This window comes from Malaclemys terrapin, chromosome 2, assembly GCF_027887155.1.
Source record: "Malaclemys terrapin pileata isolate rMalTer1 chromosome 2, rMalTer1.hap1, whole genome shotgun sequence".
In the NCBI taxonomy this organism is placed as follows: Eukaryota; Metazoa; Chordata; order Testudines; family Emydidae; genus Malaclemys; species Malaclemys terrapin.
In genome coordinates, this window is record NC_071506.1 from 113,126,315 (window position 1) to 113,153,629 (window position 27,315).

At 41.8% G+C, this 27,315-nt stretch overlaps 1 protein-coding gene across 4 annotated transcripts in view; it reads left to right on the forward strand.

Annotated features, from left to right (window-relative positions):
• Window positions 1-27,315, forward strand: part of NEDD9 (neural precursor cell expressed, developmentally down-regulated 9) — a 129,356-nt gene that overhangs the window by 86,722 nt on the left and 15,319 nt on the right. For all 4 annotated transcript variants that reach the window (XR_008443982.1, XM_054019815.1, XM_054019816.1 and 1 more), the window contains one exon: window positions 17,665-18,111. Coding sequence is in view for 3 of the 4 variants with exons in the window: in XM_054019815.1 (XP_053875790.1) it covers window positions 17,665-18,111 (447 nt within the window). In the remaining variant the exon portion in view is untranslated. The remainder of the gene's footprint in view (window positions 1-17,664; window positions 18,112-27,315) is intronic.

Here is a 27,315-nt window from a genome sequence, read left to right on the forward strand (position 1 = left end):
GACAAGTGGGTTATGATTGGAAAGCAGCGGTTATCCTTGACATCACGCATAAAAAGCAGTGGCAATGAACAAGCCAATGGTGGCATTGACATACTGCCAATGGCTTAGAGAAGACCAAAGGGGTTAATAGCCATTAGATAGGTACTGGGCAGGTGGCTCTTGCCTCCATGCACCTTCAGAGTCTGCAGGACTTGGGACAAGACTGCTGGTCACTTCTGCTGAAAGCTATTCCCCACCAAGGGCAGAATGTATCAGAGACCATAGTTATAAACTCAGTTCTCTCTCTTCTGTTAGCCTATGAGGAGGACAGTATAGCATGGTCTTGCCTATCAACTGTCTATTTTAGGTACTTATATGGTCCCCATCACCATAGTGTCTAAGCACCTCACTCACAACACCCATTTTACAGATGGGAAACTGAGGCACAGAGGCGCTAAGCAACTTATCTAAGGTCACAGAGGAAATCTGTGGTGGAGCAGAGAACTGTAACCAGGTCTCTCAAGTACTAAGCTAGTCCCCTACCTACTGGGTCATCCAACCCTACACTAACCTACTATAAAGTTATGTCAAAGAACTAGCTAATGATGGGCAATTGTTTAAATGGTTTGTAGGCTCTCTGCATAAGGATGCAAAAGTTCAGGTGTTTATGAGAAATGTATCTGAACCTATTTAATCTGGAAATTTGGCTAGATTATCTAAGATTAAAAAAAAAAAAAAAAAAAAACCACGAGAACAGTCTTACTTGTGGTATTTTGTTACTTCTGTTGTCACTTGAGTCCATGAGTTGTAGAGTCCTGGGAAAATTGTATGTAAAATGGATTTTAACCACACTTTTTGAGATCTCTATAAAGATTCAGATCACATTGTTAGTGAAAATTCAGGTTCATAGTTATTAATAGAGGCAAACTGCCTTAGACTAACACCTCAACTGATATGATGATGCTGTAACTTCAGAAGACCTGAACATGGGTTTACATGCCAGAGGAGGCTTTTATGATCCATTACTGATGTGGTGGTAGCAGCAGTAATAGCCTGTGAAGTTGTCCTAGGAAATATGTTCTGAAGATGGCTTTAGGATAGCCCAGACAGACAGAGGAGGAAATTTTTCTGCTAACTGCACAAAACCTGATGCTGGTGAAAACATTACTGATAAATCTGGTTATCATCGTCGATCACTGTGCCCTATTCCTGGATTGTAGCATTTTATCACTGACCATTGAACTCTTTCTGTGTGTTTACTGGGGAGAGGCTTACATTACAGTGAACTTCCACACTCTGGAGTCAATACTTTGAGGCCTGCTGCGACTGGAGTCCTCAGAAAGAATTCTGACTCCGTCAAAAGTTCTCCTGAGTCACAGACACTTGTAAGTGGGTGCAGCAATCTGACGCCTCTACACTCGTAGACTCCATAGACTTTAAGGCTAAAAGCAACCATCGTGATCATCTAGTCTGACCTCCTGCACATCGCAGGTGACCAGATGTCCCGATTTTATAGGGACAGTCTCAATTTTGGGGTCTTTTTCTTATATAGGCTCCTATTACCCACCACCCCCTGTCCCAATTTTTCACATTTGCTGTCTGGTCACCCTACCTCAAATCATGATTTAAAGACTTCAAGTTACCGAGATTCTAGTTCAAACCAGCAAGTGACCCATGCCTCACACTGTAGAAGATGACACAAACTCCCCAGGGGTTCTGCTAATCCAACCAGGGGCGGGGGGGGAGGGGGACTTTCCTTCTCAGACCCAAATATGGTGATCAGTTAGACCCTGAGCACATGGGCAAGACCCACCAGACACACACTTGGGAAAGAATTCACTGTTGTAACTCAGAGCCCTCCCTATCTAGTGTCCCACTGCTAGCCACTGGATATATTTGCTACTAATAGTTGCAGATGGGCCACATGCTATTGTAGGCAACCTCATCATACCACCCCCTCCATAAACTTATCAAGCTCATTCTTGAAACTAGTTAGATTTAGGAACAGACTTAGGAGGCTGTTCCAGAATGTCACTCCTCTGATGGTTAGAAACCTTTATCTAATTTCAAGCCTAAACTTGTTGATGGCCAGTTTATATCCATTTGTTCTTGTGCCAACATTGTCCTTTATCTTAAATAACTTCTCTCCCTCCCTTGTGTTTATCCTTCTGATGTATTTATAGAGAGCAATCATATTTCCCTTCAGCCTTTGTTTGGTTAGGCTAAACAAGCCACGCTTCTTAAGTTTCCTCTCATAAGGTAGGTTTTCCATTCCTATGATCATCCTAACAGCCCTTCTCTGCACCTGTTCCAGTTTGAATTCAAATTTCTTAGACCTGGGAGGCCAGAATTGCACACACTATTCCAAAGGAGGTCTCACAGTGCCTTATATAATAGTAATAACATTTTCCTGTCTCTACTGGAAATACCTTGCCTGATGCATCCTAGGACTGCATTAGCCTTTTTCAAGGCCCCATCATATTGGTCATCCTGTGACTGACCAATACACTCAGGTCTTTCTCCTCATCTGTTGTTTTAACTATGTCCCCAGCTTATAGAAAAAAAAAATGTTGTTAGTCCCAGAGTACATGACCTTGCAGTTTGCACTAATAAATGTAATCACTTTTCTATCACTCCAGTTTTCAAGGTCATCCAAATCTTCTTTCATGATATTCTAGTCTTCCTCCATATTAGCAATACCATCCAACTTTGTGTCACCCACAAATTTTATTAGCACTTTCCCACTTTTTGTGCCAAGGTCATTATTGAAAATGTTAAATAAGATTGGTCCCAAGACCGATCCCTGAGGAACTCCACTAGTAACCTCCCTCCAACCTGACAATTCACCTTTCAGCTTGACTAAGGCTATGATTTTGTCATGGATATTTTTAGTAAAAGTCAGGGACAGGTCATGGGCAATAAACAAAAATTCATGGAAGCCGTGACCGGTCCCTGACTTTTACTAAAAACATCCCTGACAAAATGGGGAAGGAGGAGGGTCCAGCAGTGGCTGGGAGCTGCAGGAACCCCATTGCCCAGTGGCTGGGAGGGGTCCCCTGCCACCCGTGGAGGCTGGGCTGCTGCCGGCATGGTCCCCAATGTCACGGAGTCATGGACTCCGTGACTTCTGCGACCTCCGTGACATAATCAAACCACAGTATCTTATGATTACCATAATATCACTATTATTAGCTGGTTTAGGGCCATTAAAACAACCCTTTAACAAAACAGATGCCAGGTAATTTTTTCCAAAGCAATTTAGGAGCCTAAGTCACATTTTCAAGGTGACTTAAGTACTTAGGGGTTTTAATCCCATTGGTTTTCCATGGGATGACTAAGTCACTTCTAAAATTTCACCCTAAGTCACTTAGGCACTTTTGAAATTTTTATCTGATGGATGGGTATCTTTCTGTGATTACAAGATGCTTTATATTAGGTCTTCAGTAGGAATTATCACACAGACATACTATGGAGGCGTCAGTGTGTGTACAGCAAAGCAAACAGTGGTGAATAATATATACCTTAAACACAATTTCTGCTATTGCTAATTAAAGCTGGATTTAGAGATATTAGGCTAAATTCTCTCCTGGTGTAAACTGATGAAGCTCCATGAATGTCAATGGAGTTGGACCAATTTACACTAGCAGAGAATTTGACTCTTAAATATTGCTGCCTATCACAGGCTGCTCTTGCAGAATGGCCCTTTGCTTTTTTCCCCTTTGTCTAGACTTTAATAGTAGTGGAAATTACCCTCATTTTTAAGGAGTTAGTTTTTCCCTAGTGCTCTTTTGGGTGTGCCTTGTATTTGTCAGGAAATGGGACAGCTAAAGCTGCAGTTCAGAGTCCCAGAAACAGTTGTACAGGATGACAAAAATTGTATATTTTTCCCTTCTCTAGGACTGGAACCCACGCCTGCCTTTTTATTTATGTATTTATTTTAAAACCAGTTCATTCATAGTCAGGCTGGATTAGCCTGCCCTGAAAAGGAAAAGCAGTAATAATGGATTTACTCTACAGGAATGCAATCAGCCCATCAGAGGCCTTTTCTTAAACATGCCCCATTCACTGAGAGGTTGAAATTTCAGCGGGAACAACCCTGTGAATCATGTGGAGACAATGGGTCCTGGGGAATGTCAAAGTGGCCTGGGAATAAATCTTGTTTCCCAATGAATGTCATCTTGCTCAGTAAGGAAAACAGACCATGAAAATTCAGAAACCCCCTTCAATGCACAACTCTTTATCCAGAAGCTAAAACAACAAAATGTATCCTTTGCCTGTCTGACATGTACTTTGCAATAGTTGGGTTTGTGTGACTTTTCTTAGTAAGTTTACATTGAGTTAAAATGCCGGTGATAACCAATCAGTTGCCTAGGATTTTTAAGGTACTATTGCACTTGCCAAGAAGAGATCTTCTAGTGGATTTTTCTTTGTGTTGATGCACTGTATTAATTTGTGTATCATTAATTTGGCTTAACTCTACTCTCAGTTATACTGGTGCTATGCTACTGAATTCAGTGAGGTTGTACTGTTGTAACTGAGAGAAGGCCTGGGCCTCCTTATATTTTTGTTTATATTACATTATGTGTGCATATGCCTTCTGTCTGTCTGTCTATTTAGGCATTTATATGGTCCTCACAACCATAGTAATAGCTGAGTGCTTTATTGTTCAAGCAATATTAGGCCTCATCTACAGTACAAATGTGTTGGAGAATCCCATTTAAGACAGTTGTCTCCCACCCTTGTGACACCACATTTGCAATATAAAAAGGTCCCCAAACTGCACTAAAGACTTGGACATAATGAACCACCCAGTTAATGTTTGGCCTTCACTTCAAAATGAGTGTTATAACCAATTTGGTGTCCACCATGTTGTAATGGTTTTCCCTAACAAGTTGTACAGAGAAAGTGTAAGTCTATCTGGGAAAAGACTTATTGCAAATGCCTGCAAGTGGAAAGTTTCAAAACTTAAACCAGATTTCAGGGTTGGGTTTTTCTTCTCTCTCACATTGTTTTTCTGCTCTACTCATTTTACCCATAAACATGCAACATCCAGTCTCCTTTAACTAAGGAAGAAATTGACTGCCTGAGGGAAAGAGTTTACGTTTTCCACATACTTCTATTTTTTACGGCTGTGGGGTTTAGTCAGAGTGAGATCACTTATGCTGTATGGTTTGCTTGGTGTGGTTCTGTTTTTGTTTTTTGTTCTTTTGTTGATGTTGCGGAATGCATACCGGTCAGTGGGCAGATTTGAAAAGCCCTTTTAAAATCATAGTGCTAGATCACCGCCCTTTGGGAAAAAACAACGGGTAGGGAAAAGATATGTAGAAAACTTTGAGTTATTAACATTGACGGAGTTTCCCAAAAAATGGCTTGGTGTTGGAGTCAGGACAAGAGCTTCAGTTTGCCTTCCCACAGAGCGAGCAGGGACATGTTTCTCCAATGTTGCTGATTTTCCAGAGCTCTACAGGAAAATGTGGTGAGAAATTCACATTTACATAGATGGTGTGGGCTCTTCTCTCCACCTGAAAGCACTGTTTCATCTTGAATTATACCATCAACAGCTAAGCCTGGCTTCTACCCCATCTCTAAGAAGGTTTGAAAACACAGATCAGGAGCCCACAGATGTTAACGGTATTGGGGTCAGCATTAACTCGTTTTTTATTTCCTTGATGACACACAAAACAGCATTACCCTCACTATGTCACTTTTTTACCCAGCCATGACCTGCAGATTCCCAATTGCATAGAATCCATGCAGAGGGCATGCTATGTGGTGAGAGGAAGAGCTGTCTCCATGTTAGTTTAACTCCCCTTCCTTCACATCTGACAGGCTTTGATGCCATTTTAGTGGCCTTTCGGCTACTTTTACCCCTTCCAGAGCAAAAATTAAAAGGGACGATTTGGCTCCTTATTTAGGCATTTAAATTTTAGGCCAGATTTCCCAAGTTTCCTTATCACAGTCTGAGAAGCAAAAACAACAACAAAAACCCCCACTTCCTCCAGTTCACTTAGATGATGTAGAGATGTGGTTTATTGCTCTTCCAGGAATATAGTTACATTTACAGGGCATTACAATTTAACCAGAAAGTGGAGGAGTTTTTTTTTTAAATCACATGTCCAGCTGAAAACATCAAACACAGAAATATGTTGCTGTTGAACCAACTCAGCGGGGAACAATGAGGTATTTTATTCACACAGGGTAAAGCACTAGAGCGCTTTCTCATCCTTGGTTTGAAACTCTCCTTATTTCTCCTTTCAGTATCTCCCTCCCTTTCCCCAGTGGATGGCTTTCATCATTGTGCATTACACCCTCCTCTGGAAACTACCACCAAGATCTGACTTATCTGAGCCACAGATTTTCTACTAGACCCTCAAAGAGCTCAGCCCTGCAAGGTGCTAAATGCCCTCCACACCTAGGGCCCAATGAAGTGTGTGTTGCAGGACAGGAATAGCTCCCATTATTTTGACATGGAGTTACTTTTATTATAGGTTTGGGACACAGGCCCTTCATTGTTAAGGGTGCTCAGTTACCTCACAGGATTGGACCCTAACTTTGAATCCCCATTTGGGATCCATTCATGGAGCACATCAACATCTTACGTGCCAGAGTGAGATGGGGGCCTGATCATCCTATGAGCTGACCACCTGCCACTCCCATTGAAGTCAATGGGTGTTGTGCCTGCAGTGAATTTGGCCCAACATGCCAATAGGAAAAAGCAGGAGGTAAACTAAAAACACCTAACCCTGTAATCCACCTTTAACCCTGTAACCCACCTTTTTATATACCATAATATTGCCATTAAAGAGAGTTTGTTTCCAGTTTTTATCCCTGCCATCTTAGCAACTGGTCACACACACACACACACCACACAAAATGCACACACCTCCTACAGTCCAGAGTAGTCTCTGAAACGCAGACCTTTCACGCGAGACAAAGGGCTGGGACAGCTCAGTGGAACATTGAAATAATACACTTGCCTTTCTCCTCTGCAGACCAAAGATTTTCCACATCACATAACCTCCAGACAAATTGGCATATTGTAGCATGACTGCTCCAAAGATGCACAGGAATGGAATGGCAGGGTACTTAGGACTGAAGACCTTCCCTTATTAGGCCTGGCTGAGGCTGGTGCTAGGAGACCCTCACTTTCATTAGCAATAAAAAAATAATAATAAATAATAATAATAATAATAATAAAAAAAACAACGCTCCCAAACTATGGTAGGAAAATGCCTTAATTTCAGCTAACAAGACTTCTAATTATTTTGGCTGCTACCACTTCACCGGGGGGAGGGGCGGAAGAGTCTCTTTTTAAATATCACATTTATTGTTTTTGTGGCATAAAGTGAGAGAGGTAGAAAAGCAGGGCAGTGGGCTGGTGCTGTGAAGCCTATGCACACTGTCTCTCCCTTTTGTTACCAGCTCTCTGAGGCAAGGGAGCCCTCCCTCCACACAGCAGCTTACACCTCAGGACAGCAGCCAGTCCAACTAAGGGATGGAAAAGCATTTACAAAACCCTTCTTTGTTGGCCTCTAGGCCATTTTACAATTCTTTCCCTAGGTGAATACGCACTAGGTGTCCATATGCCTGCCCGTGTGTTTATATGCACCCATACATACCAGAAGCTGTGATTGCTGCACTCACTGTCTGTCCCTCACTCGGGAAGGCAAGCAGAAAACCTCCCCTGAGGCAGAAGGTCTGACTTTGAGATACTGGTGGCAGAAAACCGTAATATACTCAAACCACCTCAGGTCTGTAAGTGTTGTCTCCTGTACCTACATAGCTTGCAGCACTACCTCACCTTCTTTTCATAACAAGTTTACCACATACTGAGCTCCAATCCCTCTAGTAACTCAGTCAGAGGTTAGGGGTCTGGTACAGGAATGGGTGGGTGAGATTCTGTGGCCTGCAATGTGCAGGAGGTCAGGGGTTCTCAAACTTCATTGCATCGTGACCCGCTTCTAACCACAAAAATTACTACACGACCCCAGGAGGAGGGAGTGAAGCCTGAGCCCGCCTGAGCCCCAACACCCCGGGTGAGGAGGCCAAAGCCCAAGCCCCGCTGCTCTGGGCTGAAGCCCCCGGTGATGCGGCTTGGGCTTCAGCTTTGGCCCTGAGCAGTGAGGCTAGGGCTTCGGCTTCAGCCCCAGGCCCAGCAATCTAATGCCAGCCCTAGCGACCCTATTAAAATGGGGTCACGATCCACTTTGGGGTCCTGACCCACAGTTTGAGACTAGATGGTCATAATGGTCCCATCTGGCCTTAAAGTCCATGGGAGCCAAATGATTCTTTTTAGTGTCTCAGAAGAAATAGCCCAATAAAACCCAGTTTCTTACAGATAGACTTGTTACCTACAGTGCTTCAATAGTTTTCTTCCTTGAAAGTTCAGTACAATAGCTCCTTTATCCTAGGGCAGTGATGAAGGAAATGGGCAGGGAGGCAGAAGTTAAAAAAGAACTGATGCAAAACTGCCTGATAACTCTGAGACTGAAGCTGGTCTTTGTCAACAGGCACAATACAGCATGATCGTCTCTCTCTACTGGTGTGTTCTGAGTGGGCCCCGGCACTGCTTGTGTCTAAGTCATTTATTTTAGGACACTCTGTATTGCATTTTCCACTTGGTTCCCCCCCTCTGCCCCCACTCTGATGGAGAAGGAGTGAGACAAAGACACTGTGATTATGCTTCACAGCACTATATAAGGGGCAGTGTAACATAAATGCTGGGTTCCTGAAGCTAACATCAGACCCCTGAAATTTACTTAGTGACTTGAAGCAGAAACAAAAGATACTGAAAAAAACCCAAACAAACCAAAAAACCAGGAGACTCAATATAAAATCATGTTATCGGAGATTAAAAATTATCTGGTCAAATGAAAGCCATCGGTTGTGCGTAGACACTCACGTCATTCCTTTATTTCTGTTTTCTTTCCCTTTTCCTGCAACTGTCTAAACACAGAAAAGGGGCTGTTTGGAGTTTGAGGTAGCTTGTCTGATAACAGAAATGAGAAGTCTCGCCCTTCTTTGCTTAGGAAAAGAGATAGTTATAAACCCTGCGTGCATGCAGGTGGCAGTAATAAAAAAAAGAAAAGTTAGTCAGCCCACATACATGTGTACACATAAGTGTACGTGCTCAGGAACATTTTCACGCACTTCCGCCACAGTAGCATGAGATTCTGGCAAAAGCGTGGTCAGTTAAACCTTTTCCTCATTCATTAGCACAGCCTGGTGAGGAGTTAAATGTTGATGCTGCACTGTGACATTTGCACCATAGTACTTTGCCTTTAAAGAACCCATTGTATTTAATCCATAATACGTTGCTTATTATCTCACTATTTTCCTCAGTGTTTGCTTTATGGCCTTGTGCACCCAGCACAGTCTTGTTACCTACGTCATCCTCCCTGTTTAAACTAGCAGAAGAAACGGACCCTTCCGCAGTTCTCTCCCTCTCACCTTGTCTTTTTCTCTCTTTAGCAGTTACAGCCCTACTAGCCACGTTTTCCCTTTTCGTTGCATCAGAAGTGTCAGAGCATCATCTTACGTCCCTGCTCTGAAGAACAAACAAATCAAAAGGACAGCATGCCAGATTTTAATGGTATTTTGGTATCTAAAGAAACAGATAGGTGCCTAGTGGGAGTTTCAAAAATACATGGTCCCATAGTAATGCCATTCAAATACAGAATCCTTCTAGATCCCAGGCTCCTAACTCCTGTTAGTTTTAATGCCTAAATTCTTTTGAAAATCCCAAAGATACAAGTAAGTGTCTATTAGGTGCCTAAATAACTTTTTAAAACCTGCTCCAACCTGCCTTTGCCGTGCAAGTGAACTACTGGCTGCCTAGTCTTGTTTCTCTTCAGAAATTTAAGGAAGAAAACACTTTATTGAGTCCAGCATTCAACAAATCCTTCTCTCAGTCTGTCTTTGCTGGCAAATGCATTTGTGTTTACAATGATGGAATTCCTCCAGGTCTGCAGTTTGGGATGCTATTCTACTAAGTGTCTTAAAGCGAGAATAGCTGCTGGTTTGAGGATTTTTTAATATTTTATAATTAGGGTTTTTTTTAAATTGAGATTATTTGGAATTATATAGAATTTAGGGATCCTGAAAACACTGTTGATGGGCAAAATACTTGACCAGCTAGTTCTTTTAAATTGTACTTTTATCTCAAAAACGGACAGTATTTGGGGTGACAGGATTCTAATCTGCATTCAACCAGAAATTATCTGTGTACATTTTAGGTCTCTCATATAAAACTCCTAATCAGCTGCCACCAACATGCTTTTCCAAGCCACTTCTACAGCACATTCTCCAGCTAAACCTCTAGGCTACAACCACCAGGATCAGGCTTCCTTTCTGTTCCAGTGCACAGAATTTGACTCACTGGTGACTGGACAAGGTTTCCCTAACATCCCTGCTTTTTTAATAGCCTCAGGGAAGGTAACTCTCAATGTTTAAACACGCAAGGTTAGGATGAGTTTAAGCTCTTTGGAGCAGAGACCATCACGTTTGTACAGTGCCTAGCACAATAGGGCCCTGATCCCAGCTGAGGCCTCTGGGGTTTACCACAATGTTACTGGAATGTTACGATGAGAACACAGCCTATGGCGGAGCTGCTTTTCACAGCCAGTGATTTGTTGTAAGGGCCCAGGAGCACTTGTTCAGGCTTGGCTGTTGTACCATTATGGCATTGGGGAGGGGGTGCAAAGCACAGCCTACAAGCCGTAAGTGGCCCACACCGCTTTACATCATGGCCCACAGCTACCTTCAGCTTTACTAAAGGGGTCGAGAACACTGATGCGCCATCTTGATCTAAGCAGCCTGCTCCTTGAACCAAAGAGCGACTGCAATCTGCTCCATTTTTGGAAGCACAGTTGGGTTCCTCAGCTGAGCCAAGTTTGGGTGCCTTCATTACAGTATCATTAAAGCAATGGATCTCACTTTCACCTTATATATTCCCTTCTCCACTACCGCTTGATAGAGCGCCCATCTCAAACGTGGGATTTTAGCTCCTGGCCTTTCATTAACAATTACTGCATGTTGTATTAGAAATATAAAGGGCCTTTTGTACAATTCCCCCCCCCCCCCCCCCGACAAAACAAACGCAAAGAAAAGTTTCTCATCAGCTCTGCTACCTACAGCTGATTTCCTCAGTTGTTAAGGAAGTAGCCTTAATGTGCTCTTTAACCCTTCATCATATAAAGAGGCCACTGCTGGGCCTTTGCCTTCAGCGTAACAAGCTTCAGGCAGTAACATTAATACTTATTCAGTGCTTGATACTTCAGACAAGTAAAGTCCTGGAACAATTTGTATAGCGGGGATGCTGAAAGCCATTGAACCAAACTGTAAACCCCGTATATGATGAAAACCACTTCAAGCCCCTAGTTCCAGAATGTATGGATCCCTGCCCCAAGGAGTACATCTACATTAAACCCAAAATAACCCCGCCTGCTAATGAGAATGAGGGTATGTCTACACAGCATTTTGGAGCGAGAGCTCCCAGCCGGGGTTGACAGACTCAGGTGCTAGTGCTCTAAAAATAGCTGTAGAGACAGCGCTTTGAAGCTGCAGCTCAGGCTCTGAAGCCTAGGGGAGGTGGGTGGACGTCAGAGCCTGAGCTCCAGCCTGAGCTGCAACTTCAAAGCTGTCTTTACAGCTGTTTCTAGTGCATTGGTGCAAGCCCCACTAGCCCAAGTCTGCCAACCTGGGCCGGGAGGCTCACTCCAAAGTGCTATGTAGACACATCCTATGAAGCTACAACAGGGGTAGTAAGGGAGAATGGACTTAAGTTGCTTACAGTGTCCTAATGATATTCAGCTCTGTGGGCCTGGTCAAACAAAGCCCATTGATATCAAAGGAATCTTGCATCAGGTTCCATGTCTTCATCACCTCTAATCTGACTTGTGCCGTTAACAGACTTACACACTGGCTGAGATAGGGGTTTGGATGAGGGAAAATTAGCAGAGTCTTAACCAGAGACGACGCATGGGGTCACGTACTCCCCCAGAATTGCTGGTTGGCTTGTACTGAGCATGCTCACATGGACCAAGCATGCTTAGTAACACTGCTGAAGCTGGTTGCCCTCACTCTGCCTCCCCCTCCCCAGCCACACTATCAGGCTTGGATGAGGGATAATTAGCTGAGTCTTAACCCAGCTAAAACTCGTGCTTGTCGACTGTGGAAAGCAACCAAAAGAAATGGCCACTCTTGGTTCAATGCCCTGATGGACTAAGTATGCCTGCCATTTATCATTTAGGTTCACAGTTTGTAGATAATGTCCTTGGCTGGGTGTTCATGTAGCAGCTGCGGGCAAGACGGTTCTTTCTGTATTTGTGAAGAAGAAGGGTGAAACCTTTTCTCTTGGATTTGGTCCTTGCTACAGCTTTCCATGCCTCTGACACCTACAGATTAAACTGCTAGAAATGCATCCTATGTGGGTTTACACCATTTAGAAATTTAACAAGCCAACTGCCACTTTCTTTACTAAGTGCTGCTTCATGTGCAAGGTATATCGCACTAGTGAAATCTGCACTGGCTTCCAAATAGTTTCCAGGTAGAATTTAAGGTGTTGCTTTTTATCTATAATTTCAGGGCTGGCTCCAGCTTTGTCACCCAAAGTGGTGAAGAGGGGAAAAAAAAAAAAAAAAGAAAAAAAGAAAACTGATCAGCGGCAACTCTACCGCACCGCTTCATTCTTCGGTGGCAATTTGGTGGTGGTCCTTCCCTCTGAAAGGGACTGAGGGGGAGGGATAGCTCAGTGGTTTGAGCATTGGCCTGCTAAACCCAGGGTTGAGCGTTCAATCCTTGAGGGGGCCACTTAGGGATCTGGGGCAAAATCAGTACTTGGTCCTGCTAGTGAAGGCAGGGGGCTGGACTCGATGATCTTTCAAGGTCCCTTCCAGTTCTAGGAGATGGGATATCTCCATAAAAAAAAAAAAAAAAAAAAAAAAAAAAAAAGAATTGCCACCGAAGACCCAGATGTGCTGCCCCTCTCCATTGGCCGCCCCAAGCACCTGCTTCCTGTGCTGGTGCCTGGAGCCGGCCCTGTCTATAAAGCCCTACACAGTTTGGGACCTGGCTACCAGAGAGAGGTCTTTTTTCTCTGCAATACTTTCTTTATAATAATACAGAGTACTTGAGCTAACATCTTTTTAGTTTAAAAAGGAGAGAGCTTGAAGTAGAATATCTTCAAAAGGGGTTTCTCAACTCTAGAACTGACAGGTTGGGTCCAAAAGATTTAAGATTTGTTGACCTTAATGGGACATTGGTAAGCTCCTCTACATTACTGATTTTTTTCTTGAAGGGTTTAATTGAAGGATAGAGGGCATATCTATACTTCAAGCCGGAGGTGAAAATTCCACCTCAAAAAGACACACCTGCCCAAGCTACCTTTAAGGTAGTGTGCTAAAAATAGAAGGCAGCTACAGCAGCTGCCCAAAGTGCGCACCCATCCAAGAGGATAGGTATGTATTGGGTGAGGCTAGTCCCTCCTGCCCCTTGTACAGCCATGGCTACGCTCAGTTTTCAGCATGCTAGCTCGATCAGAACTAGCACCGATATGTCTCCTCCGATGGGAATTTACATCTCCAGCTTGACATGTAGATGGTTCCCATAGTTTGATTCGGCAGGAGAAGTTATTATTCACATGGGCTGATTGAATGGACAATTTACTGAGCATTACAGTATTTTGAAATGTGCTCATTTAAAAAGTAAAAGGCAAGTAAAGAATTGTAGGCAAAGAGAAGAGACAGTAGAACAAAGAGTCCCATCAGGGAAGACTTGAAAGGTCTGTTTGTGCTGTAATTCTGGAAGGAACCAACCTTAGTGGGATTGGCATTGATCATGTGAGTGAGATCAGAACCTTCCCCAGTATTGGAATTATTTGATCAAGAAGAACATCTTGTGACAGGAGACAGAGCCGGCACTAGGCATAAACAGACCAAGCAATTGCTCAGAGCCCTGAACAGCTCAAGGGCCCCCTTATTAATTATGTGTGTGTGTGTGTGTGTGTGTGTGTGTGTGTGTGTGTGTGTGTGTTTGTTTGTTTTGGAGGTGGGTGGGAAATAGTCCAGCTTAGGGTCCCCAATGGGCTAACACATGCACTGAATCAGACTAGATGAAATAAGGCTCCTCAAACAGCTAAATTCAAACATGGACTCCAAATTGTTCCTAAATTCTAAGGGAGTGTCATCTGCTCCTTCTGATTTAAATGGCGGCACTAATCCATATTGATTGATTGCACCCGGCACCATCCATGTGCAGACAGTACAAGATTTAGCCTGGGAAGTTTAGCAACTTCGAAATCCCTCCCTGCACATAAAAATAAAATGTGTTTCAAACGGGATTTGTGGGTTGGTATTTTCAGTCATGCCTTGTTTACTCCTCTGTGTTTCTGAAGAGAAAGAAACGACTCTTCAGAGAAGAAATGACTATGAGACAGGCAGGAAGTAGTATACTGACAAATGGCACAGCCTTGTAGTCTGATGTGTGGGGGTGGTGATGATGATGAGCAGGGCTGAGTAACTGATGCCTGGGGCAGCAAAGGTAACATTTGGACACCACCATAACTATAAATAACCAGCTTTCATCTTCTGGTGCGGGGGGAAGGGCTGTGATTTTCAAAAGTTATTGCCTACTCGCTTGTGTGAGTGGATTAATTTTTTCTACAGCCAAATACACTAATGAATGTAGCACTGGGGGAATGTCTTATTTCCCTCCAGGAAACTAAAGAACTTCCCATTGAGTGAGAATCAGGACCTGGAAGGTTTGCTCTGTCTCTGGGAGGGGAATGGCACAAGGGAAATATCTGCAATGGCAAGTGAGCAGTCAATGTAGTTACTACTTACTGGGCCCACCTACTTACAGGCAGGCGCTAGATGAATGTCAAAAACTCCTGATGGTCATTCACCGTTGGCTGAAAATATTCCCCTGCAAGTCAATACGTGCTGCATTGTTCCCTGGCACTGATGGTGCTGCTGAGAGCCATTTTCAAAATGCTAATCTCTGCAAGCACTTGAGGACATTGGTGTGAAATAACTGACAACAAATTAGGATAACTGACCTGCTGGTGCCTCAGTTAACACGGACAGTGAGGCCCGGAAAGTATTTGCAATGAAGCAGTACTTGAGACAGACCTAGAAAACATTAACATATTTCTAACCGGATGGGGAGCAGGTCATAGGGAAAAGATAATAAGCCACTAGAAAGATTTTCACATGGGAATTTTTATCTTCTGTAATACTAGCATAGCTCAAGGCTTTGTCTGACATATTGTTCCATAGAAACTATCTGGGTCTCTCAAATCTTTAATGTTTTGTTTTTTTGGATTAGCCAGTCATTTATTCTTGATTTACTTTGGAAATTTTGGTGGACCTTCTGCAGTCTTCCTCCTCTCTTTCCCCATCTTTGACCACTCCACCTTCAAAGGCCCCATTAAACAGCCACAGCTAGCCAAAAAGGACTGAGACTTGAGATCTAATCACTACAGTGAAAGGCACATTAGAAGTACATGTAGATAGATAATAGATTAATCCGATTAAATAGACTGCACCAGAGTCCTTCCCTTCTGAACTTCTTAGGGCCCAACTTAACAGAAAAATCTTTATAGTCAGGGGATTGTGATGTAACAGGGCAGATGGAACAACTCTAACCATGCTACAGGATAATCTTACAGCCCTGTAAAGAAAGGGACCAAATTCCTCCCTGAAGTAACCCCACTGAAATCTCTCATCATCAAAGGCGCATTATATGAACAGACTTACCCCAGGGAGGAATTTGGCACTAGTGCTGTAGCTTTAATTTGCAATATGGTTTTAAAATGGTTGTTCTGTCCACCCAGGTAAGACCAAACCTTATTTCATGTTGACCTCAGCGATAATGCTGACAAAAGACAAATTAAGCCAACGGTTCCCAAACTTTTGAAAGTTGAGCTCACATTCGGAAAAATGAAACCAAATCACATGCACCCACTTCAGGCCTGCCCATCTTCATGTATACGTCTTCTGCACCCCCCAGTTAGTCCTTCATGTGCTATGGGGAGCATTGAGCTAAGAAAAGCCAAGTAAGGTTGGATATTCTCTAAGAAGCATGGGGGAAGGAGGGAGATCAATGAGAAAAGAGGACAAGTGGGGATAAAAAAATATTGCTTTGAAATGTCTGAGGGGAAGGATAAAAATACACCAAATCAAACCATCATTAAAAAGTCTTTGTCAGCATCCTTTTAAATCAGGCAAGGTAAATCCATGAGCCAGTTGAAGCAAGCCACATCCCTTCTTTCAATAAATTAGCACGGTTTCATTTATGTGCACTGCATCCAAATATTTTAACTACAGCACTTCAAATACAGTACCCCTTATATTTTTCCCAAGTGCTTACAATTAGTTTATAACTGTCTCTGCCGACTGCCTTCACTGCAAAGCAGGCAGGCGTGGAGTAGTAGTTGCCAGCGCACTTGGAAACATCACCAGAGCCAAGAAATGAAATGCTGAGGGCCTTTGTGAGGGTTCCAGGAATGTCAGCATACACTGCCTGCCCACTTTCCATTGAATACCTCATTGGCTGACTACTCCGTACTGAATGTGCCAGACAGACAGACAGACATGCATACAGAAAGAGAGAGCAAGAGGGAAAGTGTGTTTGGTCTGTGAAAGGCGACAGCATATTTTTAGATATGTTTGGATAGGTTTGTGTAATAAAGTTATATAACTAGATGGAAGGGCTTTGGGATAAGGACAGCACAGTATGGTTTTGTACAACACTTAGTGCAATGTGTCCATAACCTCAACTGGGGCCTCTGGACATTTTGGAAATATAAATGTTTAATAATAATGATGAGAGCGCATTCCCTCAACAGGCATATTCATTGTACACAGAGGGAAACAAAGATATACTCTAAAAGCCCTGCCCTGCATTTCTTGGGCATTATTATCAATGAACATTTTATCTCTATAAGACTGAAAGTGTTATACAGCATTCCATGGCAAAGGAGATTATGGAAAGAATGAGGAAAGGGAGATTTGGATAAGAACAAGCACCAGTAAGTGGTGGTTTATAACAAAATTCTCATGCTCGTAAGTGTAAATAGTAATCACCCTGATCATTCAGACAAACTCAGGCCCTCAGATTATATTCTCCCAGTTGATCTTCTGAATTATATCGCTTAGAAAAATTCCTTTCAGGTGACTAGGACTCTAACTGTAATTTAGTTAATCAGCACACCTCTGTGAGGCAGGCAAGTATTGTTGTTACCCTTATTATACAAATTGGGGAACTAAGGCAGAGGAGTGACCTGACTTGCTCAAAGTAATAGGAGGAATAGGTGTCCGAGCGGGGAGTAAAACTCAGGAATGCCTGGATTCCTCTGCGTTCAGGCCAACAGCATACATGAAAAGCCTTTTTGTTATTGGTATACTCTGATAGTCTCTACCTGGCTGTTATTGATGCTGAGAGATTTCCCAGCAATGCTATCTGTAATGTAAACTTGGCATTTTTCCTGGGTTTTTTGGAGGGAGAAATTCCATGTTGTGTCTTTTTCATGTTATTTAACTTCTTTTTTTAAATCAATTCTTATTCCTCCCAGGAAGCTAGATGCATCCAGGACTGAATGTGCTTTAAGCTCTGAATGGGTGCTGTTGAAATTCTAATTCATGTTCAATTTCTCTCTCTCTCCCCCCCACCCCCATCTCTCTATAGAATCTTATGGCAAGAGCCTTGTATGATAATGTCCCAGAGTGCGCAGAGGAGCTGGCCTTCCGCAAAGGAGACATTTTGACAGTGATAGAACAGAACACTGAAGGGCTGGAAGGATGGTGGCTCTGCTCTTTACATGGCCGACAAGGCATTGTTCCAGGCAACCGGGTGAAACTTTTGATAGGCCCAGTACAGGATAGTCCGTCTAACCAGGACACATCCAATTCAAGATCAATGCATCATGCCTATAACCAGCAGAAAGTCTACCAAATGCCAAGCTCACAGGCTTCAACTTGGGACTCGGTATACCAGGTGCCACCTTCCCATCTGAATCAGGGCATCTACCAGGTACCTACTGGCCATGGTCTACAGGAGCAAGATGTTTACCAAGTCCCACCATCTGTGCAGAGAAGCTTGGGTGGTACTGATGGTTCACCTTTCAACAGCAAGGTGGGTGCCTTGACCTTCAGATCTTTGTTTCAAAGCAGGTTATGTGCATTATGCAACAGTAGGGTAATAAATAAAAAGACTGAGCCTGAGGGCTTAAAAATATATGAGTAAGAATGATGTGCTGGGTTTACACTCACTTTGCTTCTTAGTGGGCTGCTATTTATTCCTGCAAATCCCCCTCTTTCCTGCTTGAACACATGCTGCACAGGGACAAGAAGAAAGGTCAGGTGCATAATGGGCACCAGACTCCATAGCAAAGGGAGACTATTCTGGGTCTGCTCCTAGAGGAGCGGCTGGTGACAGATGTGGTAACATCATCCCATCCCTAAGGCACATCCGCTCCATAACACTCCACCCAGGGCAGGCTCTAGCGTTTTTGCTGCCCCAAGCAGGGGGGGGGGGGAAGCCACGATCGCGATCGGTGGCAATTCGGCGGCAGCTCTAGCGCCGCTTCATTCTATGACAGCAATTCGGCAGGAGTTCCTTTGCTCCCAGAGGGAGTGACGGCCCTGCCACCGAATTGCCGCCGAACTGCCGGACGTGCCACTCCCCTCTTCATTGGCTGCCCCAGGTACATGCTTGCTATGCTGGTGCTTGGAGTCGGCCCTGACTCCACCCACTGCCTTTGTTAGCGCATAAGAGTTTAGAACTCATAAGGCAGTGTGGTGTATTGCTCATTAGCCAAGCCATATTTACCTTGTGTAATGAAATAAAATGCCCAGTTTTTATGATGCACAGTCTTGATGGAGAGGTCTCAATGGGATGTGACATTTAAAAAAAAATTAAGTGGTGACAATATGTCCCTACCTGGAAGAACAGGAAGCCAGATAATGGTGATAAGAAGGGATACTTTAATATAAAACCTAAAGTAAATATAAAACTTGGCAATTGTCTTCAGTGTACGTGCCTACTGCATGATACAGGGCACCTGTATCATGGTGAGGAACAGTGTTGTAAAACCCATTCTGTTTCACATGATGTAGAACAGCTGACTGGCACAGCCATCAGTAAATAAATGCATATTAACCTGGAGCAGACAGAAGAGGGAGGGAGACTTGAGCAGGAAGTGAGGGACCAGAAGGTGCCATAGTTTAAACTTTCATCTTGAAGTTTATACTGGCAAGAAGGTCAGGTGTTTTTCTTTCTAGACTCAGACTTTTCCATTTTGGGCCTTTGGAAAACTTCTGAGACTTTTGGCTTATTATAGTTTTGTTTTCATTGCTAATGAGTAGATTTTCAAAAAAGGCAACAAAGAGGTGTGAAATCATTTCAACTCATGTTCTAGAAAGGTTTGTTTGGACTTTCAAAGTTATTCTTTTTTGGAAGAAAAGCATCATTTTGTGTGTGAGGATCTGCAGGTGGATGAAATTGACATCTGAAAACTACTGGCTTGCTTCACAGGTGGAGATATGATCTTTATTGGAGCAATTAGACTGGTTTTATTAGTGGAAATCGCACCTCATTTCTTCTTCCCCCATCCCTGAGACTAGAGAGTAACCAACCTCATTCAGTGACCTCTGCCTGAAGCTGTATAACTAAGCTCCTTCAAAAGCAGTTGAAGGAGGCCTGGATAAATTGCCTCTTTGGAGAATGTAATTGATGAGCAACTAATCTTAGTCTGAAAAACAGTTAGACAAACTGAGGCCACACTATGCTATCATTCCATGTGCAAAGCTACTCACTGAAATCAAAAGGGCATTCTGTACAAATATCTGGATGCAGCATGAGTATGTAAACCCTGGGTCTGTTCAACTGTTAAATGCAAACTTCTTATCAGGATGCAAACTCAGAGGCACTAAAACACCTGTTTCCTCTAAAATTCCTGCCTAAACTTAGATTTTAGAAAGCCTGGATCTGCATTTTTCTGGCTGAGTCATTTTCTAAGAAAAATAAAGACCATTTGTTTAGACTGACTTATAACATGATTAATTTAGTCCCTTGTAAGTTATGAAAGAACATCTGTACTGCATGAAGATACATTGCTATACCGCCCACTATTTATAGACTATAGTATGTTTTATAAAGCATTTGATCTCCAGCACTAGATGCTACCAGCCTGCTTAGCACTGGCTGAAAGGAATGATTCCCCTGTCAGTTCAGCCCTGCCTTCCTCTCCTGAATCACATCTGCTGGATTATTGATACTGAATACAACTGAAGCTCTTCTTCAGGTCCACACAGGAAGCCAGTGTGGGCCTACGTGTGCTCCAGTTACTCGGGAAAGGATTATTCTAATCCTGACTTGATAGAGGTTTGAACCAACAGCCCTGATTCCTCATCCATCACCCATTAACGACAGACTCAGTGGATGACAAACTCAATATCAGTGACCTCCCTTGATTAGCTGCAGACAGTGAGCATTACACATTTCCAGTTCCTGAAGTTTCCTCTAGCTGTAAATGAGCAAGACATGTTCTAGACCAAAATAATTACACTGAAATGAAAAGGAGCTGTAAGTCTGCTGGATATGAAAGGTTCTGAGATGGATCAGGGAGTGAAGGGGGAAGGAGATGGAATAAATAAAACGTGTGTCTTTCCTAATAATCTCTATATTGTTTTGCAATTTATTTATGCTACTGTTGCACTAAGACAAAAGCACAGTAGCCACAAGATTCCAGAGCCTTTGTCTAAGAAAAGTCTAATTAAAAGGGAACTTTTTTCTGCTCTTGACTCCTTTGGCTGAATACTGAAGCAATCTCTCACCCCAAATCCGTACTCTCAAGGGATCGGTAAAACAGTCTTTAAGTATTAAAGAGAGCTTGAACACTTGATCCCAGGGCTCCTTGCTCTGACTTCTAAAATGACGAATATCTTTTCTCAGATTTGCAACACCTGCCCCTCCTGTCCTAAGCAAGCTGCTGTGCCTGCTTTGAACAGAGACTCTGCTTGTCAGTGTGTTGTGGGTCTTGGCAATGCTACTGAATTGAAAGATATTTGCCTCTCAAAGAACGATATTATTATGCACTCTACATATAAAAATGGTGTTTGGCCTCCACACAACATTTTACACAAACAACTTGGAAACTCTTATCAGGCAGGAATAGTTTATCCTTAAGTAATAGAAAATCAGCAGCAGAAATGATGTAAAGAGATAAGCCTTGCTTAGGTAACATGTCTTGCTGGCAGGAATTGCAAATCAAATCAAAAAAGAAGTCCTGAGGCAGGAAAGTGTGGTGATGTAACAATTCTGGAATGTTAAGTTGTTTCGAACGTAGCTGTGTAAGCGCGTCTCATAATAACACCTTTTAAAAATGACCTTAAATTGCCTAAGATAATGAGGGATGGCTTAAAATATCTCTCATGAATATCCCTCATTGAGGATTTCTGGCTGAGTGGTGGTTTATAACAAAATTATCATGCTCGTAAGTGTAAAGAGTATCCAAGGAATAAGAATAAAAAGCCTTCTCTTACAAGTTTCCCTCTAGCCCTGCTCTCCCTTCATACTCTCAAAAAGATAGGAGAGTCTTGCTGTTAAGGGACAGTAGTCTGGCAGTCAGGAAACCTGGGTTCTATCCCCTGCCAGAGATTTCTGTGTAATCTTGGGCAACTTCTCGGTATCTCAGCTACCTCATCTGTAAAATATGCAGGGCTACAGTCATTGTTTGAAAATTCCTTTGATATCATCAGTTGGAATGTGTTATAGAAGTATATGTTTTATTTACAATAGGTATAGTCATCCCCAGGTTAGTAACAGCTCTGAACACTAAAACAACAGTAAAAAAAACAAACCCTCACTTATTCTCACTGTTTTATGGCAGTGTCCACTGTCTTGGAAGAAAGGCTGGTCAGAAAATTTCGAATAAAATGTTTTCCCATTGGAAAGTGGAGTTTCATCAAAATCAAAAGTTTTTCACGGGAAATGAGAGATGTCAGCAGAATTTTCTGTCAAAAATTCAATAGAAGACAAAATCATAGAATACCAGGGTTGGAAGGGACCTCAGGAGGTCATCTAGTCCAACCCGCTGCTCAAAGCAGGACCAATTCCCAGACAGATTTTTGTCCCAAATCCCTAAATGGCCCCCCTCAAGGATTGAACTCACAACCCTGGGTTTAGCAGGCCAATGCTCAAACCACTGAGCTATCCCTCCCCCCTGATATGGACTAAATATGCGCCTATAGTAGCTCAGTCACAGGGAGCCTGCAATACATCCTAGGAGATGTCATCCAACCAGGGAGCAGGACCTATCGGAGAGAATGGTGCCATGAAGGACCCAGAACTACAACTCCCATGAGGCACTGCAGTGACACAAGCGGATGTCGACCCGTCCCAAAACAAAACCTTTCAGCATTTTCTAGCTGAAATTTTTCAGAATTTTGATCTATCAACATTTCTACAGTGGACTAAGCTAAAACAGAAAAAGGCACTCTTGTTCCAGAAGAAGAATGTACACCCAGGGGCTAATTCCAAAATAACTATTTCGAAATAATTATTCCAGAATAGCTATTTTGGTAAATTTCCAAGAGCAGAGAAGCCCATAGTGGCACAGAACCACTGCTACCCCACTCTGCCATGTTCCTTGCCCTTTCCAAACCTTCTCTGCCTTCAGTGGGTTTTTTAGGCACACAAGGAATGCAGGAACTTGCCTCACCTGAGGAACTTGAATTTGCTGCTAGTTGTTTCTACTTTCTCATAGACTCATTTCCTCACCAGCAGCACCACCCTGACAGCTTTGGCCCAGACTTCAGCAGTGCAAGCCAGTTCACCAGTTCAGCCACGTTCTGACGTTTTTCCTCCCAATTAAACAACTACTGTCTTATTTGGGAGGAAACAAACAGCAGATGACATTTGTTCCAGAAATATTCTCCCTCCCCATTATTTTTTGTTTCACATTCTATAAAGAGTCACACTTCGAGCATGGTAAAAAAAACCCAGCATTTATTATGCCAGGATATTTTAATATCGAAAGGGAAAAAAAACATTTGTACTAAGTTTTGCAATCAAACAACAAATGTTCAGACAACATACAAATATATCCTCTTTCAAAAATACCACAGTTTCCTGTGATACGATTCATTTAAATGACTCAAAACAATACAATTAGTCTGTTTCTTTCACTTTCATGTTGCAAATTCTACTTTGGGGATTTGTAACCTTCCTAACAAAATGTTGCTTTAGTGTTAAACATACAGCAAAACTGCAGAGTACAGCATGAACTGAAACATTAGCCTCAACAGTCAGTGCTCTATTTCATATAATGTACTCAAAGGGTGATTCCTTCCAATTTAATGCAAACTGTTTATATATATTTAAAACAAGGAAAGCATGCAATCTTTCACAATGTTTGAGTGTTTTACTATAACTTCCCATATGACAAGAGTAATAGAACAGTAATTTACAGATACAAAAGCATGTGAAATTATCAGCAGTTAATCTAGCCTCCTGGTGTTTTAAAAAACCACCGAGTGAAGAAACCCTCACCCACAAGCTGAAATACGATGTAGTTGGAAGTTAGTCACTGATCTGACTTGTAAAGACACATTGTGAGGCAAAGCCCACATTTTACTCAACCGTTGCTGTGTGAGTAAATAAATGAGCTCAACATTACTCACAACCTCTCACGAGGCATAGAGTTCATCTCAATCAGTTCTATTTGGAAAAAAACAGGGCATATTTTTTCTCCCAGTTACATAAAAAGAACCAACAATCTGATCCGCACTGGTGGACTCTGCGTGAGCACCAGAATCTGCCCACTGAATCAGGTCATTAGTTTCAAAAAGAAAGTTTTGTTACATTTATAAAAAGTTAATGAAATGTTTGGTTGGGAGGATTTAAACATTCCCCTGAAGGAACCCAGCAGTGGAAACAGTCATGAGAACCAGAAAGAGGAGTTGACTATTAACTGAAAGTGAATCTAATCAAAAGGAACACGTCTAATTTCTAAAGGGGGTTGGAAAAAAAAAAAAAAAAAAAAAAAAGCTTTGCAGGAATAGTTTTCCATTAGAAAAAAATCAGTTCTATTGAAATCTAAACATTTTCTGAAATCATGCTGATTTCAACAAAATTTCATTTTGGAGAAAAAAGGGGGGAAGTTCCAATAATGTCAGAAAATCTTGTTTCAATATTTGTGGAATAAAACATTTTGAGTTTTCCTTTCAAAATGGCAATGTTTATTATGTATTAGAATATAAAATGTAAAAAAAGTCAAATAGATCTAAACTCATGGGGGGGGTGTTAATTTTCTTGGGGAGAATTTCAAAATTTTCAGGTTTCGTTCTTAATCAGAATAAAAACAAATTTTTAAAAACTGAAATCCCCTGTGAAAGGCAATTTCCAGTTCTTCAGACAGCTCTATTCATTTCACAGTCCAAACTGGGAAAAATAGGGGGTAGCATAAGGAAATCAGTATGAGATATTTTAAGATTCATTTTTATTATTGCACTAATCCTTTAGATTTAAAAACTTGTAACACTTTGAATTATATAAGGCGAAATTTAAAAAATTCAAAATGAAAACTCATTCCAGAAATGTCAAAATAGGATGTTTTGACACTGGTGGAATTTCTTCCACAACAAAATTTTGGCTAATGTGATTCAATTTCACAAAGCATTTTTATTTCAACAGAACCACATATTCCAACAAAATTTCTAGTAATATAATTATCAACAGTAAAATGTTTTGCATTCAACAAATTGTGTCTCTATATTCTCTTGTTTTGTCTTTCATTAGACAATTTAGTCTTCCCATATTAGAAAAGTCCTATCTTAAAAATTTGTAGTGGGCCAGTCACCATAATATTGAGGTACTGAGTTTTGTCCATCATTAGCTAAAAACTTTAGCTCCAAACAGAATTTAAGCCACAGGCTGCTAAAGGGACTATTTGTTCTTTAGCACAAAAGTATATTTTCCCAGTGACTGATGAGCCCAAAGCATTATCAACGAGATTTATCCACCGGAACCTTCCAGCCATGCACAAATCATTCTCTTCAAGTACTGCAGAGTGCATGACCTCTCATGTCACAAATGTTGTGCTGCATCAGACCCTTAGTGGTTGTGGGAGTACATTGACATATAGAAATCATGAGGTCACTCCGTCTGAAATGATTAATTTTTCAGAGGGGAGGAGATAAAGTCCATGTAAAGTGTTGGGATGAGTTTCCTCTTCTGAGAATCCCCTCCCGCCCCCCCGCTTAAATACTTGTTATTTAGTGCAATCTGGTGCATTTACCCCCTCCCATCCAAAAAAATAAAACCCAGCAAATTTATCTTCATAAGTATTGTTCTGACCCTCTAGCGGTATCTATAGAAAAGAATGAACTCTATCAGAGGCCCAGAAACACCCCCTTCCTAGCCTACTCTGCAATCAAGGACTGCCTGCCTGAATCCTGCTCCTACTGAAGTAAATGGGAGTTTTGCTAATGTTGACATCAGTAGGAGCAGATCCTGAAAGGATCAAGTCATAAAAAGCAATATGTTTTTCCAAGTGAAAATGTGGCACAAATGATTATCCTTTTTCTCTTTAAGTGCCCATTCTGCAAAGCCTGCAGAAAGGGTCTTTGTATTTTATGTATGTTTGAAATCACAAGCAGCTGAAGAACAGCAGCAAATCAGAGTAGAATGATTCCAGGCTAGAGCTTCATCTGGTATAAATCAGAATAACTCCATGGAAGTCAGTAGAGTTATGTCCATTTATGCTGGCTAAGAATCAGGCCATTTAAATAACTTCATAGCGAAAAATCAATTAGTAAGAAGACAGGCAGTACTTTAAATGAAGATTAATACATAGTTGAAAAATAACGTAATAAACTGGCAGGCCTATCCCTGAGTGACAATTAAGTAGAAGTGGTTTTCTTAGGTGAAGGTTGTAAAATCTTGGCTGGCCAAGTTGACTGTACCCATATCACCCCTCTTCTCTGGCTTGAATCAAGGTCTGTGCATTATTTCCTTCTCTCTCTCTCTTCTCCCGCATATTCAAAACAAGTTACACAACTCCTGCTTTGTATTTTACAGGCTCACAGCTTAAAACGTGTTAAGCTGGCTCAAAAAAGACAAAAATCAACACTGATTTAAAAAATAAAATACTTGTATTTTTATTATGATAGCACAGATGCCCAAACTAAGATTTGTCCCCGTTGTACTAAGCACTTGACAGACCCATAGTAAGACAGTTCCTGCCCTAAAAAGCTTACAGTTTAAGCCCCTAATCCTACAGAAATTTAAACACCTGCATGACTTCATGCACTGTGAATTAACATAATTAGAACTTACAGTGCATAAAGTTAAAGTACATACATAAGTCTTTGTAAGATTGGAACCTAAGCAGAGCAGATAGACAAATGGTGGGAGAAAAGTAAGTAGGAGTTTCTTAGGATGCATGCAGTAACATGAAATGAAACAGTTCTACGTAGGAGTAGCATTTGTCACATCTCCTTCTTTACTAATATCTCACCATCTGAAGCCTATTTTTATGAAAATTCATATGAGAGCCTAAAAAAATCAGAGCTATAAACTACAGAATCTCACATTCTTCTCAATTTTCCATCAGACAATGGAGCATATATCTCACTCCACCCAAGAGGAAAATGCTTTTGTTCATTTAATCTTTCCTTACAGTAGGTGTTGGGTTGATGGATATAGTGCTATGTCCTAGTCCTAGCCACAAACAAGGTACAGTACAAGAAACTGTTATGCACGCTTACCCCCTGGTACCCCAGGTATGAGTATGTCTCAGTCGTTTCTTGAAGGGACTTCATTTAGGGGTAGCTCAGTTTCCATGGCCATTAAGCAGCTATTCTCTCAGCTGAGGATACTATGAGTAAGCATTTTATGGCAAGCCACACCATCTGTCAGTTAGTGAACCTGGATTAAAAATTAGATTAGGTTAAAACTTCACTTAAAAATGGCTTTTGCAAACAGGCTGCATGTTTAACAATGGGATTTACAGCAACTCATGAAAGGAGCCTGATAGTCAAGTAAGAATAACTCTAGTATATCTAAACTTCAGTGGATTGCCACTAAGGCTGGGAGACCCATTGTAGGTTATTAATAAGTAAACACACAGTTAAAAAAAAGTCAAGGTTACTGTTCATAATATGTATTTTGTTCATTTATTATGACAGGGAATACTGCTTTTAGTAGAGGGTAAATAAATGTCAGTTAGTGATTTGAGATCTGGCTACATTGTTTTTCTCTGAAAACTTGCAGGGAGTAAACACTAGGTTCATTTTTAAAAACAAGTGAATTTAATTAGCAAGGTTCTTTCTGTAC